Consider the following 17,018-nt stretch of genomic DNA (forward strand, 5'->3'; position numbering starts at 1 on the left):
CCATTATTATTATTATAGAAGGGGGAGACAGACAACAAAACAGAACATGTGGACAGGTGTCAAGTCGTCAGAACAAATAGAATTAAAGCTAAATGCACATCATTAACAAATAGAATAGTAAATATGTACAAGAGTAATAGAGTAATAAATCTATACAAACATATACACCCCCCCACCTTACCTCCTTCCCTTCCCCGCAGCACCTGTATATATGTATGTACGTATTTATTACTCTATTTTACTTGTACATATTTATTCTATTTATTTTATTTTGTTAATATGTTTTGTTGTCCGTCTCCCCCTCCTAGACTGTGAGCCCGTTGTCGGGTAGGGACCGTCTCTATATGTTGCCAACTTGTACTTCCCAAGAGCTTAGTACAGTGTTCTGCACACAGTAAGCGCTCAATAAATACGATTGGATGAATGAATTTCCACAGGTGCTGTGTCCTCTGACTCTCAAACCTCTGCTCTTTCCACTGAGCCACACTGCGTAGCCACAGGCCCACCCTCGCTGGCCCCCGGATCCCATAGTTTGCCCCGCTGTCTCCCCTTCCAGCTCTGTTCTCCTTTCCCTCTCGCCAGCCCTGCCAGTCGTTATACTGCTACTGCCAGGAGGTACTCGACCGTCTCATCCAGTGCGGGCTTCTGGTGGCGGAGGAGGTATGCTCAGAAGGACTGGGCGGCCCTTGCGTGGCGGGTTTGGGGGGTCCAACCTCCGTCTCCCCCTGATTCTCCCCGGGCTCCGGAGCGGGGGGCCGGGGGGCCTGGGAGAGCAGCAGTGAGAGGTTACGACCTCTTTCCGGGCCAGCAGAGACGAGGGCTTGGCTTGGTAGCAAGCACTGCATCTCTGGAGAGACCCCCAACCCCCAGCCCTGCATGGGGGCCGTCAGCCCCGTCCACCCTTCTCTCAACCAGAGAGTCCGTAAGTGGTATTTATTGAGCGCTTAAACTACGTGCAGAGCACTGTATTGAAGACTGGGGAGAGTGCAGTGCAACAGAATTGGTAGACATGTTCCCTTCCCATAGCGAGACATTTATTATTATTATTATTATTATGGTATCTAAGTGCTCACTATGTTCTGAAGTGCTAGGGCAGATAGAAATTAATCAGGCTGGACACAGTCTCTCTCCCAAAGGGGGCTCAAAGTCCAAGTAAGAGGGAGAACGGGTATTGAGCCCTCATTTTACAGTTGGGGAAACAGGCACAGAGAAGTGACTTGGCAGGTCCCACAGCAGAGTCAGGTTTAGCACCCAGATCCTCTGATTCCCAGTCCGATGCTAATAGTAATAACTGTGGCATTTCCCGAGCGCTTATGAAATTCCAGGGACTGTACTAAGCACTGGGTGGGAATCCAAGCAGATTGGGTTGGAAACAGTCCCTGCCCCACATCGGGCTCACGGTCTTAATTCCCATTTTACAGAGGAGGTAACTGAGGCACAGAGAAGAGAAGTGACTTGTGCAGGGTCATACTGCAGACAAGTGGTGGAGCTGGGATTAGAACTCATTACCACCTAACTCCCAGGCCCCTGCTCTATCCACTAGGCCATGCTGCTCCTTAAATAAATTAAAATTAATTAAAATTACAGATATGCTCTTTGGGGAGAATATCAAGTGCTGAAAAGGTATATATTTAAGTGCGTAGGCAACATGGAAGGGAAAGGGAGTAGGGGAAAGGATGGCTTAATCTGGGAAGGGTTCTTGGAGGAGATAATAATAATAATTGTGGTATTTGTCAATCACTCATGTGCCAAGCACTGTACAAAGTGCTGAGTTAGATACAGGATAATCAGATCCCACGTGGGGCTCAGTCTAAGTAGGTATTTAGTATTTTGCAGATGAGGGGACTGAGGCCCAGAGAAGTAAAGCGACTTGCCCAGGGTCACACAGGAGGCAAGGAGTAGAGCTGGAACTAGAACCTATGCGACGGTAGAGATGTGATGCGTTCTGTCACCTATTAAAGGGGAAGAAGTTCCCGGGCAAGGGGTCAGCGGCGAGGTAGATGCGATTGAGGTGAACAGTCAGGTTGGCTTTTGAAGAGCAGACTGTGCGGGCTGGGGAGTAGGAGGAAATCAATGAGGTAAGGAAGGAGGGGGCGAGCTGATGGAGTGCTTTAGAAGAGTTTCTGTTTGATGCGGAGGTGGACTGGCAACCACTGGAGGTTCTTGAGTGGAGAGATGTCAACTGAATGGTTTTTTTTTTTTTTTTAAGAAAAGCAATCTAGTTGGCAGACTGAAGTGTGGAGTGGGGAGAGAGAGGAGGCAGGGAGATTAGCGAGGAAGTTGATGCAGGAATCATGACCTGATAAGTGCTTGGACCAGTGAAGTACCGTTTGGGATGGAGAGGAAGAGGTGGAGTTTAGAGATGCCGTGGAAGTAGAACTGACAGGTTTTGGTGACGGTTTGAACGTGCAGGTTGAATGAGAGAGGTGAGTTGAGGATGACACCAAGGTTAGGGGCTTGGGAGAGAGGGAGAATGGTGGTGTTGTCTACAGTGGTGGGGAGGACAGAGTTCAAAAGGGGAGATTACTGTGACTAAGTGCTCACTATGTTCTGAAGTGCTAGGGCAGATAGAAATTAATCAGGTTGGACACAGTCTCTCTTCCAAAGGGGGCTCAAAGTCTAAGTAAGAGGGAGAACAGGTATTGAGCCCTCATTTTACAGTTGGGGAAACAGGCACAGAGAAGTGACTGAGGCACAGAGCACGGAGAAGTACAGGCACAGAGAAGTAAGCTTTTAGACTGTGAGCCCACTGTGAGCCCACTGTTGGGTAGGGACTGTCTCTGTATGTTGCCAATTTGTACTTCCCAAGCGCTTAGTACAGTGCTCTGCACACAGTAAGCGCTCAATACGATTGATGATGATGATGAATTCGGTTTTGGACACGGAAAGCTGGAGGAGCCGATGAAACATCCGAGTAGACGTCCTGAAAGCGGGATGAAATGCGAGACTGCAGAGGAGGAGAGAGGATTGGAGGGCGATTTAGGGATCGGTCTCTCGTCTCTCCTGCGTTCCCCCCGCGCAGGCCCCAGGGACCCGGCCGGCCTGCGACACTAGCCGCCGCCGCTTCCAGGAGAAGCTGCTGTGGCGAGCCACGGACGACTTCAGCGACAGCGACAGCGACTACGCCGACGAGGCCGACGGGCGCTGCTTCACAGTAACTGTCGGGCTGAGGGGGGCGGGGGCTGAGGGCCAGTCGCCCAAGGATCCTGCCCGGGGAGGGGAGGACACTGACTCTCCTTCTCCGTGGCCAGCTCAGCCAGCAGACCCGCTGCCCCGACTTCTTCCTCTTCCTCGGCCGATTACTCAGGCCCCTGCTCACGGCCTTTGCCCGCGCTGCTGTCTTCCTCCAGGAAGGGGAACTGCCGGCTACAGGTGCCCAGCTCCTCTCGGCTTCCAAGCCCCCGACCTGGGTTTCCCCAGGGACCGGGCACCTCCTTCCCTCCCTCCTGCATCTTCCCAGGGGCTGGGGTTGGAGGGAAGAGCCGGCTGAGGGTAGCGACTGTCTCCCTACAGAGTCAGGGCTCGCAGGGCAGCTGCATCCGTTCTTGCTGAAGACAGCCCGGGAGGACGGCACCTTTGGTGAGTGGAGGGGCAGCCCTAGCGCGGCTCAGTGGGAAGAGCCCAGGCTTTGGCGTCAGAGGTCGTGTGTTCAAATCCTGCCTCTGCCCCTTGTCAGCTGGGTGACTCTGGGCAAGTCCCAACTTCTCTAGGCCTCAGTGACCTCATCTGTAAAATGGGGGTGAAGACAGCCCCACACGTGGGACAACCTGATCACCTTGTAACCTCCCCAGCACTTAGAACAGTGCTTTGCACATAATAAGCACTTAATAAATGCCAGCATTATTATTATTATTACCGCAGGCCTAGGGATGCAGCAGCTGGAAGAGGCCTCCTGCTCCCTGCAGGTTGGGAACAGGGCAACACCAGGAGAAGGAAGCTTTCTCTGCCTCACGCTTGCAGCCTTGATTTTAGCGGGATCAGCCGGGTTGGGGGTCTCCGGAGCAGCGAAGCAGGTTGGGGGGGGACGAGGTTCCCCTGCCTAACCCCTACTCTACCCTGGCTTTTTCTTCCAGAGTGTGCCAGCTGGGAGCTGGCTGTCAAGGCTGTGCGCACATTCAGGGAGCTGGGGGTGAGTCCGGGCAGACGGCTCCTCATTCTGGGGAATCGGCGCCCAGCCGTACTTCTCCCCAGCCCACGTAACCCATTCCCCCCCCCCCCTCCCCGACCTCTTCCCCTCAGCCCCTGTGCCCAAGACCCTAATCCAAGCCCAGTTTGATAAGGGCCCGGCCCCTCTTTCCCCTTACCTCCTGCCGTCCCCCAAGAGAAAAGCTGCCCCCAGACTGTCTGTCCTATGTCTGGGGTCGGTGGTCCTTCACCTGGGGTTGGGTCGGGCCAACCCCCATGCCTTGTCTCTCAGGTGCTGCGGGAACACCCGGCCCCCGAGGGCCCCCAGCTTTGCTTGGCTCCCACCTTCACTGAACGAAAAAACCAGGAGCAACTGGAGCACGTCATCCGCCAGTTCATCTTTGCATAGAGGGTGGGCCCTCGTCCCCACCATTCCCTCCCCTCTGGACCCTAGGCCTTGGACCACCTTCGTAGTGGGGGCCGGGGGACGCCATCAGGTCAGCCATCTGCGGTCGTGATCCTCCCCCACATCTTTAACCCCTCAGCTGTTGCCCGTGAGATGCTGTGGAGGGTAAAGGAAGCCACAGAGCTGACTATTAAAAGAGTTTATTGTCTTCCATTGAGCTTGATTGGGGATTGCGGCGAGGGTGACCAGTCTGAAGTGGGCAGTGCCCAGCTGGCAGTGGAAGCCGGCTGGCACTGAGAGCCTGCCTGCTGGCGAACCGGTCCCATCCTCCAGCGTTTGGGGCCGGGAGTCGTTGGCTTCACACCACGTTGTTGACAATGGTCCCCAGCCCTTCAATATCACACTGGACCTTGTCTCCCTTCTGCAACTCAGAACGGTCGACATCAGAGGGGCCTGCTCCTCAGCTCTCAGGGGGCGGGAGGGAGACGGGGTCAGGACCCTCCCCCCATGGACTGGCACGGTGGGGGAAGAGCCGTGGCCACCTCAGACTGGGCGTCTTACCTTGAGGAAGACAGGCGGTTTCCTGAACACCCCGACGCCTGGAGGGGTCCCAGTCAGGAAGACGTCCCCGGGATACAGGGTCACAAACCTGCCGTGGATGGAGCAGGCCCGTCAGCCCCGCAGGGTCGGCCTGCCTCCTCCCCTCTCCCCTCCCCTGGTCCCCCTGCAAGTGGGCGAGAGAGAGACGGGGGGCTGTCCCACTTACTGAGAGACCCAGGCGACCAGAGCCTCGGTCTTGAAAACCATCTGGTTGGTGTTGCTGTTCTGGACCAGCTCCTCGTTGATACGGCACTGGATGCTCAGATTGTGAGGGTCTGAAATGAGGGGAATAGGTACTTTAAAAGAGAAAGAAAGCATGCAGCCTAGAGGGCTCTGAGCAGTCTCTTTGGGGCCCGCCACCGATGAGCCTCCCCCTCTGCCCAGTTGCTGGGCACCACTGGACTGCCTCCAGTCCCCGGTGTGAAGTACGGTGGAAGTCGAGCTGTTTGAAGCTCAGACTTGAAGTGCAAGAAGGGGGGCCACCTCACGCAGCCACCGTGTTCACCCGGGCAGCAGGACGATTCCGAGGGCACCCGCATCTCCCGGCGTCACCCCTGGGGCCACGTTCCTGCTCCCTCGCTGGAGTCCTTGGACAGGAGCAAGGAAACTGCCCGAGGGAGCCTAGCTGAGCCAGGAGGACCGGGCCGAGCGGGGAAGCTCGTACCTGCTACGCTGTCCCTAGTCACCAGAGCGGGGCCCAGGGGGCAGAAAGTGTCAAAGGTTTTGCCCAGCAGCCACTGCTTCCCGTTGCGCTTCATCTGCCAGTCCCGGGAGCTGACGTCGTGGGCCACCGTGAAGCCGGCCACGTGGCTCATGGCCTCCGCAGCCTGTGGGGGTGAGGAGAAGCCCCAGTCTCAGGACCGATGAGGCCGAGGATGAGCCAGGCTGGGCCGTGTCGGTCGGGGGACAGGGGCTGCAGGCCCTTCCTGACTCTGGAATCAGTCAGGGGCCCACCTAGAGAGGGAAGGTGTACGTCCCACGACCGTTTTGGAGAGCCACTGTCCCCACTTGCGGGCAACCCTCCGTGGAGAGACGTTTCAGACCCCTCCGGACACAGGTGAGTCCCTTGGGGCCAGGCCCCACCGTAGCTCTCCACCTCCTTCCTCTGGAATTTGGCTCGGGCTGGTCAATGCACAGCATGGATCTCATTTAGTCTTTGCCACACCTCTGGTTGGGGGGCAGGTTGTTACTAATGTTCCCGTTTTAGGACTGAGGAAACTGAGGCACAGAGAGCCCCCGCAGCAGTTCCGCAGACCTCCCGGACCCTTTCCCCATGAGGTCACGCTACCTTTCTGCCCCGATTACCTTTATGTTCTTCCCTTCCTTCCCAATCACGAATGCCAGTTCCACCTCCCAGTCCACTTCCTGTTGATGATAATAATAATAATAATTAATAATTAGGGCATTTATTAAGTACTTACTATGTGCCAAGCACTGTTCTAAGCGCTGGGGAGGTTACAAGGTGATGAGGTGGCCCCACGGGGGGGCTCCCAGTCTTCATCCCCATTTTCCAGATGAGGCCCAGAGAAGTCAAGTGACTTGCCCAAAGTCACACAGCTGACAAGCAGTGGAGGATCTGAGATTTGAACCCATGACCTCTGACTCCAAAGCCCGGGCTCTTTCCACTGAGCCACGCTGCTTCTGTGTTGATGAGAAGAGGGGGTGGTAAAACGCTGCATGCCAGGCGTCCCTGGGGCCCCAAGGGAGAAGCCCCTTCCTGACCGCTGCTGGGAGAATCAATCGATGGTATATGAGCGCTTACTGGGCACAAGGCACTGGACTGAAGATTTGGGTGGGTCCAATAATAATAATAATAATAATAATAATGATGGTATTTGTTAAGTGCTTACTATGTGCAAAGCACTGTTCTAAGCACTGGGTGGTAGAAAGGATCCCTGCCGACGAGGAGCTTAGAGACTAGAAGGGCGGACAGGTATTAAAATAAATTACACGCAGGGGAAATGGGAGAATATTGGGATATGTCCACTGGGGTTGTAGGACTGGAGTGACTATTAGGTGGCTAAAGAGTAATAATAATAATAATGGCATTTATTAAGCGCTTACTATGTGCACAGCACTGTTCTAAGCGCTGGGGAGGATACAAGGGAATCAGGTTGTCCCACACGGGGCTCACAGTCTTAATCCCCATTTTACAGATGAGGTCACCGAGGCGCAGAGAAGTTGCCCAAAGTCCCACAGCTGCCAAGTGGTGGAGCCGGGATTTGAACCCATGACCTCTGGCTCCGAAGCCCGGGCTCTTTCCACTGAGCCACGCTGCTTCCCTGCTACTGCACAGGTGATGCAGAAGAGAGAGGGAGAAGGGGGAAATGAGGGCTCAGTCAGGGAAGGCCTCTTGGAGATGTGATTTTAGGGTTTTGGAGGAGGTGGAGGAGTGTCGGAGGTGAAGGAGGAGGGCATTCTGGGCCGGAGGGAGGATGTGGGCAGGTTATCTCTAGTGCTTTCCCAAAGCGCCCTCACATTAATAAACTCGTGTCTGCCCTCCCAACAACCCTGCAAGGTAGGTAACGAGGAAAGGCAGGTATTGTTCTCCCCGCTTGGCAGTTGAGGAAACTGAGGTACAGAGAAGTCAAGGGCCTCCATCGTGGTCACACGGCAGGTGGCTCGGCCACTTTACCGCTCAGTGCCAGGGCTCCTCGGGCACGATCGGGCGCGACGCGGGGGCTGGAGGGCCGCTTACCGTGCTCAGCGGGGGCAGCACAATGTCATTGTAGGGGCCCACGATGGAGCTGGGGAATTTGCTGAAGATGATGGGCTCTGTGGGCACGGGCGCGTTCTGCTCCTGGCAGTGGTCCACGTAGTTCATGCCCACACACACCACCTTGTCTGGCCGAGTGATGGGCGACAGGAGGGTGACGCCGGACCGCTTCAGGGCTGGCTGCCCGGACTCCAGGGCCCTAGGGAGCCGAGAGACACAGGTGAACCCAGGCAGGCCTCGACACCCAAGTGAGGGGCTCCGCTGGGCCTCGTAAAGTGCCCAGTGACTCAAGGAGGAGAGCGCCGAGCGGGCGCCACTTAAGTGTCTTTGCCTAAATGGTTTATCGTCCATGTGAGAAAAATACCACCGAACACAACCTGCCCCTTGCCCCTCTCCCGGTATCTCAGCTGAGTCCCCTGGGATGGATCCCCTTGGCCCCGGAGGGCAGGGCTGGCGCACTGGGAGGGAGCGAGGAAGGGAAGAAGGCCGCTGCTGGGAGAAACTGGGAGCCCGTCAACGCAGGGGCTACTCCAAGCACCCTACCCACCCCGGGGCCATGTCTAGGTCTGAGGATGAAGGCCGAGGGCGGACTTGCAATTCTGGGGGAGCGACTGGCACATCTGGGGCACGTTACAATCCTCTCTACGGCTCACTTTCCTGTAGAATGGGGCTAAGACTGTGAGGCCCGTGGGGATCAGGGACCGTGTCCAATTTGACTAGGGTGTGTCTTGAATTGCAGGCGCTTAATACATGCCATTATGATTGCACGGGGCAAGGGAAAACCAGAGCTGATAGTTGGGGACATATTGACTCCTTGGGGACAAACGAGGCAATCATGCACCTCATGGGATTGACATCCTGGGGCCGGAACCGTCTGCCCTAGAGCCTTTTGGGGGAGGACGGGCAGCTGAAGCCCGCCGTTCCCCCTAGAGCTGGAGAGGGGGCAGAGATGGGGGCCACCATGGCCATTCAACCCCTTGCCCCCGGGCCAAGCCCCCAGCCGACTCCGGACCCTGCAGGGTCCCCCTCGTTCCTTCCAGGCTGCTGGACCAGCCGGAGGCTCCTTTCTCTCCCTGTCCCCGGTGCCCAGGACGACGAGCTGTCCAGACTGACTGTGCCCGTCCTGAGCCCGGCCGTGGCCAGTGGCCCTCAGCAGTGGCAGAGACAGAAGCCAAAGGGCCAGCTGAGCTGGGGTCAACTAGGGTGGCGGCAGCGCCTGGTCAGCTGGCTGTCCTCCACACCGCTGCTGGACACTGACAAAGGAGGCGAGCGGGTGGACTGGACTGCTCACCTCAAGGACACCGTGGCTAGGGATGACAGTAGTCTCTAGCCTGGCAATAATAATAACAACGATGGTATTTGTTAAGCGCTTCCTAAGTGCCAAGCACTGTTCTAAGCGCTGGATAATGGTATTTGTTAAGCACTTACTATATTCTAGATGCTGGGGCAGATACAAGGAAATTGGGTTGGACGCAGCCCCTGTCCCACATGGGGCTCACAGTCTTAATTCCCTTTTACAGATGAGGGAACTGAGGCACAGAGAAGCGAAGTAACTTGCCCCAGGTCGCACAGCAGACAAGTGGCAGATACCGGGATTAGAATCCCGGTTGGGGAGGTGATGGGAGGGAGAGGAGGCGATAGGATGGTGAGGAGGGGATGGGAGTGGAGTAGCAGCACTGGTTGGGGGGAGGTGCGTGGAGGGAAAGAGGGAGGGGGGAGGAGGGGGAAAGGGAGGAGGAGGAAGGTCAACTGGCAACCAGGCAGCAAGGAGGGTAAGATGATAATTCCCTGGCTCCCTACCGGACCCGGAGACCTAAACGGGAAGAGTCAATAATCTCTTACCCAGCTCTCCCTTGCCTCCTCTTTTCCGCTCTCCCCACTCATTTCCCTCAAATCTCCACCTCCCCATTCCCTCTAGACTATAAGCTTGTCATGGATGGGGAACACATGTGCCAACTCAACACATGTGTTGAGAAGCAGCGTGGACCCAGCTCCGCCACTTGTCTGTTGCATGGCTTTGAGCAAGTCATTTAACTTCCCCGTGCCTCAGTTCCCTCATCTGCAAAACGGGGATTAAGCCTGTGAGCCCCATGTGGGACCCGGACTGTGTCCAACCTGATTAGTTTGTAGTTTGCTTCACACAGTGCCTGGCACATAGTAAGCGCTAAACAAATACCATCAAAAAAACCCAGCTGTACTCTCCCACATTTCTTTTGAAATGTGGTGTTGACGAAGGCTTTTGCGAATACCAGAGACTGCCCAAAAAACAAACGGATTTTGCAGCAAATTATGCCAAAGTGGTCTTCGGAAGGCCAAATGACTCGCTTTAGATTAGCATATTTTGGACACATCATCGGGAGGACTAATTCCCTGAAGAAGACACTAATGCTAGGAAAAGTCCAGGGAAAATGTGGAAAGGGGAGACCAGCAGAAACCATAACTGTGACAACGGAAGAACCGTTAGCAAGGTTACAGATTATGGCAGAAGAAGGGACGTTCTGGAGAAAATATATCCATAGAGGCGCTATGAATTGGAAATGACTCCACGCACTTAATAATAATACTCTCCCAAGTGCTTATCACAGTACGCTGCACATGGTAAGTGCTCAATAAATACCATTGATTGATGAGCCCCATGTGGGACAGACAGTGTCCAACCTATCTCAACCTACCCCAGCATTTAGAACAGTGTTTGGCACATAGCACTTAATACCATAAAAACCAACAACAACAAAATGATAACTTGAATTCCTAGGGTATTTGTATTTCCCCAAGTGCTTTGACAGGAAGGGAGAAGCAATTATCCCCACTTCACAGGGCAGGAAGCTGAGGTTCAGAGAAGTTAAGTGACCTGCTAAAGATCCCAGAGCAGGCCTGAAGCAAAGCTGGGACTAGAACCCAGGTGTCTTGATTCCCGGACCCCTGATCTTCCCACCAGGCGACACTCCCTCCACCGGGTCAGAGCTCTCGGTAACGGGACGGTGCCCGGCAGAGGACGGGAGTCGGAACCACAGAGGCCCACACGGGCCCTGGATCAAACACCACTGAGTCCACCCATCCTCAGGAAGGATAATGACCAACACGCCAAGCAGAGGAGAATCTACGGGGTCCCTAGGGGCCGTTGGGGCAAGGAAACCTGGCACCCCTCCCCTTGGGTTGAGGGGACTGCTGCGGTCCGGGCCGTGACCCCCCCAGGACCCAAAGGGGTGAGACGGAGCAGGAGACTGAAGGATACGACCGTCGCCGGCCGGCCGGGGTGCCACTTTTACCTCTTTGCCACAGACAGCGCGGCTTCTCCCTGTTCCAGGAACTCTCGCATGGTCTTGGGCAGACCGGGGTCGAAGGCATTGAGGTCGATGACGCCTCCGCCGCTGGCTTCCTCCAGCCCCAGTCGGGTCCCCGGGAGGTGAGGGGCCTGAAACTGGACCAGTCTCATGCCTCTGGAGGGCTGAACCGACACACTTCGCCTCCGGCTCCAGCTCAGAGCGCTGAGGAAAGTCCGGCGCACCTGTACCAGCATCAGAATCTGAGTCTGGAGATGAAGAACACCGTGACAGCCCGCTGGCCGGAGGGCTTGCTGTCCCCTCTCCCCTTCCCCACCATCCTCGGTGACTCCGGATGAGACGGAAACTCCCGACCCTGGCTTCTGGCTTCCCACCAGCTCCTTCCAACTTTCTTTTCCTCCCTCTTCTGCCGCAACATCCCAGCTGGCACTTCTTTTTCCTTCCAAGTTCACGTCCTGGCTGGCCCACACTCATCACTCTGCCATCTCGGATCCCCTCTCAGACGTTCCCCTGACCGGACCATCCTCAGCCTCCCTATCTTCAAAGGCTAAAACAGTCACCTCCCCCAAAAGACCTTCCCTAACCACCACCCTAGTCGGGTCATTCAACCATCCACCCCCAAATCCATTCATTTTTGCTTACTTTTGTATCTGGGCTCTTGCTCCCACTGAGTGTATACAATGTGTCTTTCTCTTTTTCCCAAGTAGACTGCAAACTAAGTTCCCAGGGACTTTTTTTGTGTTTTTTTTTGCATAGACCACACAGAGCTAAACAGCATGGCCTTGTGGAAAGAGCACGGTAAGAGTTGGAAGATTCCTGCTCTAATTATAGCTCGATTTAGGGACTTTAACCTCTCTGTGTGACAATTTCCTCATCAGTAAAACCGGACTATGATACCAGATCTCCCCACCTTTTTAATCACGTGAGGCTCACATGGGTTAAGGACTGTGCCTGATTTGATAATGCTCCCCGATTTCATAAGGGAGCAGCGTGACTTAGTGGAAAGAGCCTGGGCTTGGAAGTCAGAGGTCATGGGTTCTAATCCCGGCTCCGCCGCTTGTCAGCTGTGTGACCTCGGGCAAGTCACAACTTCTCTGTGCCTCAGTTCCCTCCTCTGTAAAATGGGGATTAAGACTGTGAGCCCCATGTGGGACAACCTGATTACCTTGTATCTACCCCAGCGTTTAGAACAGCGCTTGGCACATAGTAAGCGCTTAACAAATACCAACATTATTATATTATTATAATGTTGGATCTGCCCCAGTATTTAGCAAGAATAAGAATAATAATGGTGGCATTTGTTAAGTGCTGGGGATGTGCCATGCACTGTTCTAAGCGCTGGGGGGGATACAAGGTAATCAGGTTGTCCCACGTGGGGCTCACAGTCTCCATCCCCATTTTACAGATGAGGGAACTGAGGCCCAGAGAAGTGAAGTGACTAACCCAAAGTCACACAGCACACAGTGGTGAGTCCTGGATTAGAACCCACAACCTCTGACTCCCAAGCCCGGGCTCTTTCCACTAAGCCACGCTGCCTCTCTGTTCAATAGTTAGAACTTAATAAACAACATTTAAAAAAAAGTAGCCAGAGAAGAAATGCTATTGACACTAGTTTTAATATTAAATTTGCCCTGGGCAGATTTGACGCAAAATAAAAAATGTTTCCTGTAAAATGTATATTTCTGGAAGAGAAGCAGCGTGGCCTGGTGGAAAGAGCATTGGCTTGGGAGTCAGAAGGTCCTGGGTTCTAATCCTGACTCCGCCACTTGTCTGCTGTGTGACTTTGGGCAAGTCACTTCACTTCTCTGGGCCTCAGTGACCTCATTTGTAACATGGAGATTAAGACTATGAGCTCCATGTGGGAAATGGACTGTGTCCAACCTGATTAGCTTTTATCCATCCCAGTGCCTGGCACCTAATAATCACTTAGTAAATATTCATTCAATCATTCAATCGTATTTATTGAGCGCTTACTGTGTGCAGGGCACTGTACTACACGCTTGGGAAGTACAAGTCGGCAGCAGATAGAGACGGTCCCTACCCAACAACGGGCTCACAGTCTAGAAGGGGGAGACAGACAACAAAACAAAACATGTGGACAGATGTCAAAATCCTCAGAACAAATAGAATTAAATATGAGAGAGACACCTGTTTGCTGCAGGCCAGCTCTTCAAGACTTATTTTAGAGTCTGTCAGCTGTCTGTAAGCAAACTGAGGGCAGGGATCATGTTTACCTACTCTGTTGTATCATCATCAATCGTATTTATTGAGCGCTTACTATGTGCAGAGCACTGTACTAAGCGCTTGGGAAGTACAAATTGGCAACATATAGAGACAGTCCCTACCCAACATTGGGCTCACATGTGCCCAAGCACTTAGTACAGTGCTCTAGTCGGAGTGAACACTTAATAAACATTATCGGTAGAGAAGCATTGTGGCTTAATTGGAAAGAGCCCGGGCTTGGGAGTCAGAGGTCATGGGTTCTAATTCCGGCTCCAGCACTTTCATTCAATGGTATTTATTGAACGCTTACTGTGTGCAGAGCACTGTACTAAGCGCTTGGGAAGTACAAGTTGGCAACAAATAGAGACGGTCCCTACCCAACAGTGGGCTCACAGTCTTGTCAGCTGGGTGACTTTGGGCAAGTCGCTTCACTTCTCTGGACCTCAGTTCCCTCATCTGCAAAATGGGGATGAAGCCTGTGAGCCCCCCGTGGGACAACCTCATCACCTTGTGACCTCCCCAATCAATCAATCGTATTTATTGAGCGCTTACTGTGTGCAGAGCACTGGACTAGGCGCTTGGGAAGTACAAGTTGGCAACATATAGAGACAGTCCCTACCCAACATCATCATCATCATCATCAATCGTATTTATTGTGCGCTTACTGTGTGCAGAGCACTGTACTAGGCGCTTGGGAAGTACAAGTTGGCAACATATAGAGACGGTCCCTACCCAACAGTGGGCTCACAGTCTAGAAGGGGGAGACAGAGAAAAAAACCAAACATATTAACAAAATAAAATAAATAGAATATTTATAAATTAATACAGTCTCTACTGTGCATGTGTGCGTGTGTGATTGTTTTGTGTGGGCATCCTCTGCTGTGGAATAAAATAAAATAGAGCAATAAATATGTAACCAGCGTTTAGAACAGTGCTTGGCACATAGTAAGCGCTTAATAAATGCCATTATTATAATTATAGGGCTCGGAGGAGGGGGATACTATAGGGGAAACTGAGGCCGAGGGTCTGGGATTGGGGGGAAGGCCCGTTGTCTCACCTGTCCTGGCGCTCAGCAGGGACGGCCGCGGCCCGATCAAGTCCGACTTTAACCTCCAGCCAAGGAACTACAACTCCCGTGAGGCCCCGCGGCCGGCTTGACCCTCCGGCCAAGGAACTACAAGTCCCGTGAGGCCCCGCGGCCCGTTGGCGGCCGCTTGACCCTCCAGCCAAGGAACTACAACTCCCGTGAGGCTCCGCGGCCCGCAGCCCTGCGGACCCACGTGACCGGGGCAACCAATGGAAGGGCGGAGAGCCGCCCCTTCGTCCTCGTGGCGGGTCCAATGGAAAGAGCCGGGGCTTGGGAGTCGGAGGTCGTGGGTTCGAATCCCACCTCCGCCTCTTGTCCCCTGGGTGGCTTTGGGCAAGTCACTTCACTTCTCTGGGCCTCAGTTCCCTCATCTGTCTAATGGGGATGAAGACTGGGAGCCCCACCTGGGACAACTTGATCACCTTATACTGTCAGCTGTGTGACTGTGGGCAAGTCACTTAACTTCTCTGGGCCTCAGTGACCTCATCTGTAAAATGGGGATTAAGACTGTGAGCCCCGCATGGGACAACCTGATCACCTTGTAACTTCCCCAGCGCGCTTTGCACATAGTAAGCGCTTAATAAATGCCATTATTACTATTATTATTATTATTATATCCTCCCCAGCGCTTAGAACAGTGCTTTGCACTTAGTAAGCGATTAATAAATGCCATTATTATTATTACTATTATTATTATTATTAGAAGCAGCGTGGCTCAGTGGAAAGAGCACGGGCTTTGGAGTCAGGGGTCATGGGTTCAAATCCCTCCTCCACCGTCAGCTGTGTGACTTTGGGCAAGTCACTTAACTTCTCTGTGCCTCAGTTACCTCATCTGTAAAATGGGGATTAAGACTGTGAGCCCTCTGTGGGACAACCTGATCACCTTGTAACCTCCCCAGCGCTTAGAACAGTGCTTTGCACATAGTAAGCACTTAATAAATGCCATTATTATTATTATATCCTCTCCAGCGCTTAGAACAGTGCTTTGCACATAGTAAGCACTTCCACTTTCTCACTCACTAGTAAGCACTTAATAAATGCCATTATTATTATTATTATTATTATTATTATTATTATTATATCCTCCCCAGCGCTTAGAACAGGCTTTGCACATAGTAAGCACTTAACAAATGCCATCATTATTATTATTATCATCATCCTTAACCACTCTCTCACTCACTAGTAAGCGCTTAATAAATGCCATTATTATTATTATTATTATTATTATATCCTCCTCAGCGCTTAGAACAATGCTTTGCACATAGTAAGCACTTAACAAATGCCATCATTATTATTATTATCATCATCCTTAACCACTCACTCACTAGTAAGTGCTTAATAAATGCCATTATTATTATTATTATTATATCCTCCCCAGCACTTAGAACAGTGCTTTGCACATAGTAAGCCCTTAACAAATGCCATTATTATTATTATTATTATCACCATCCTTAACCACTCTCCCACTCACTAGTAAGCGCTTAATAAATGGCATTATTATTATTATTATTATTATTATATCCTCCCCAGCGCTTAGAACAGGCTTTGTACATATTAAGCGCTTAACAAATGCCATCATTATTATTATTATTATCATCATCCTTAACCACTCTCTCACTCACTAGTAAGCGCTTAATAAATGCCATTATTGTTTTTATTATTATATCCTCCCCAGCGTTCAGAACAGTGCTTTGCACATAGTAAGCATTTAACAAATGCCATCATTATTATTATTATTATCATCATCCTTAACCACTCTCTCACTCACTAGTAAGCGCTTAATAAATATTATTATTATTATTATCATTATTATTATTATTATTATATCCTCCCCAGCGCTTAGAACAGTGCTTTGCACATAGTAAGCACTTAACAAATGCCATCATTATTATTATCATCATCCTTAACCACTCTCTCAGTCACTAGTAAGCGCTTAATAAATGCCATTATTATTATTATTATTATTATTATTATATCCTCCCCAGCGCTTAGAACAGTGCTTTGCACATAGTAAGCACTTAACAAATGCCATCATTATTATTAGTATTATCATCCTTAACCACTCTCACTCACTAGTAAGCGCTTAATAAATGCCTTTATTATTATTATTATTATTTTTATATCCTCCCCAGCGCTTAGAACAGTGCTTTGCACATATTAAGCGCTTAACTAATGCCATCAATATTATTATCATTGTCATCATCCTTAACCACTCTCTCACTCACTAGTAAGCGCTTAATAAATGCCTTTATTATTATTATTATTATATCCTCCCCAGCGCTTAGTACAGTGCTTTGCACATAGTAAGCACTTAACAAATGCCATTATTATTATTATTATCATCATCCTTAACCACTCACTCACTAGTAAGCGCTTAATAAATGCCATTATTATTATTATTATTATATCCTCCCCAGCGCTTAGAACAGTGCTTTACACATAGTAAGCACTTAACAAATGCCATCATTATTATTATTATTATCATCATCCTTAACCACTCTCTCACTCACTAGTAAGTGCTTAATAAATGCCATTATTATTATTATTATCATTATTATATCCTCCCCAGCGCTTAGA

At 51.7% G+C, this 17,018-nt stretch overlaps 2 protein-coding genes across 3 annotated transcripts in view; one reads left to right on the top strand and one right to left on the bottom strand.

Annotated features, from left to right (window-relative positions):
* Positions 1-4,791, top strand: part of GPAT2 (glycerol-3-phosphate acyltransferase 2, mitochondrial) — a 23,819-nt gene extending 19,028 nt beyond the window's left edge. The window contains exons 18-23 of the mRNA XM_038758804.1: positions 583-660; positions 3,023-3,154; positions 3,252-3,372; positions 3,514-3,579; positions 4,074-4,129; positions 4,418-4,791. Of these exons, the coding sequence (XP_038614732.1) occupies positions 583-660; positions 3,023-3,154; positions 3,252-3,372; positions 3,514-3,579; positions 4,074-4,129; positions 4,418-4,534 (570 nt within the window). The 3' untranslated portion in view covers positions 4,535-4,791. The remainder of the gene's footprint in view (positions 1-582; positions 661-3,022; positions 3,155-3,251; positions 3,373-3,513; positions 3,580-4,073; positions 4,130-4,417) is intronic.
* Positions 4,716-14,488, bottom strand: FAHD2A (fumarylacetoacetate hydrolase domain containing 2A). 2 transcript variants are annotated; one of them, XM_038759564.1, is made up of 8 exons: positions 14,412-14,488; positions 11,117-11,379; positions 7,830-8,046; positions 6,437-6,496; positions 5,796-5,958; positions 5,298-5,406; positions 5,093-5,180; positions 4,716-4,952 (listed from the first exon to the last, which is right to left on the bottom strand). In XM_038759564.1, exons 2-8 carry the CDS (start codon positions 11,365-11,367, stop codon positions 4,890-4,892), a joined length of 951 nt encoding a protein of 316 aa, XP_038615492.1. In that variant the 5' UTR covers positions 11,368-11,379; positions 14,412-14,488; the 3' UTR covers positions 4,716-4,889. The 2 variants fall into 2 exon arrangements, with proteins under 2 accessions (XP_038615492.1, XP_038615493.1); XM_038759565.1 differs by having other exon boundaries at positions 11,117-11,355; positions 14,412-14,485.
* Between the last annotated feature and the right edge of the window lie 2,530 nt (positions 14,489-17,018).

Source organism: Tachyglossus aculeatus, chromosome 17 (assembly GCF_015852505.1).
Source record: "Tachyglossus aculeatus isolate mTacAcu1 chromosome 17, mTacAcu1.pri, whole genome shotgun sequence".
In the NCBI taxonomy this organism is placed as follows: Eukaryota; Metazoa; Chordata; class Mammalia; order Monotremata; family Tachyglossidae; genus Tachyglossus; species Tachyglossus aculeatus.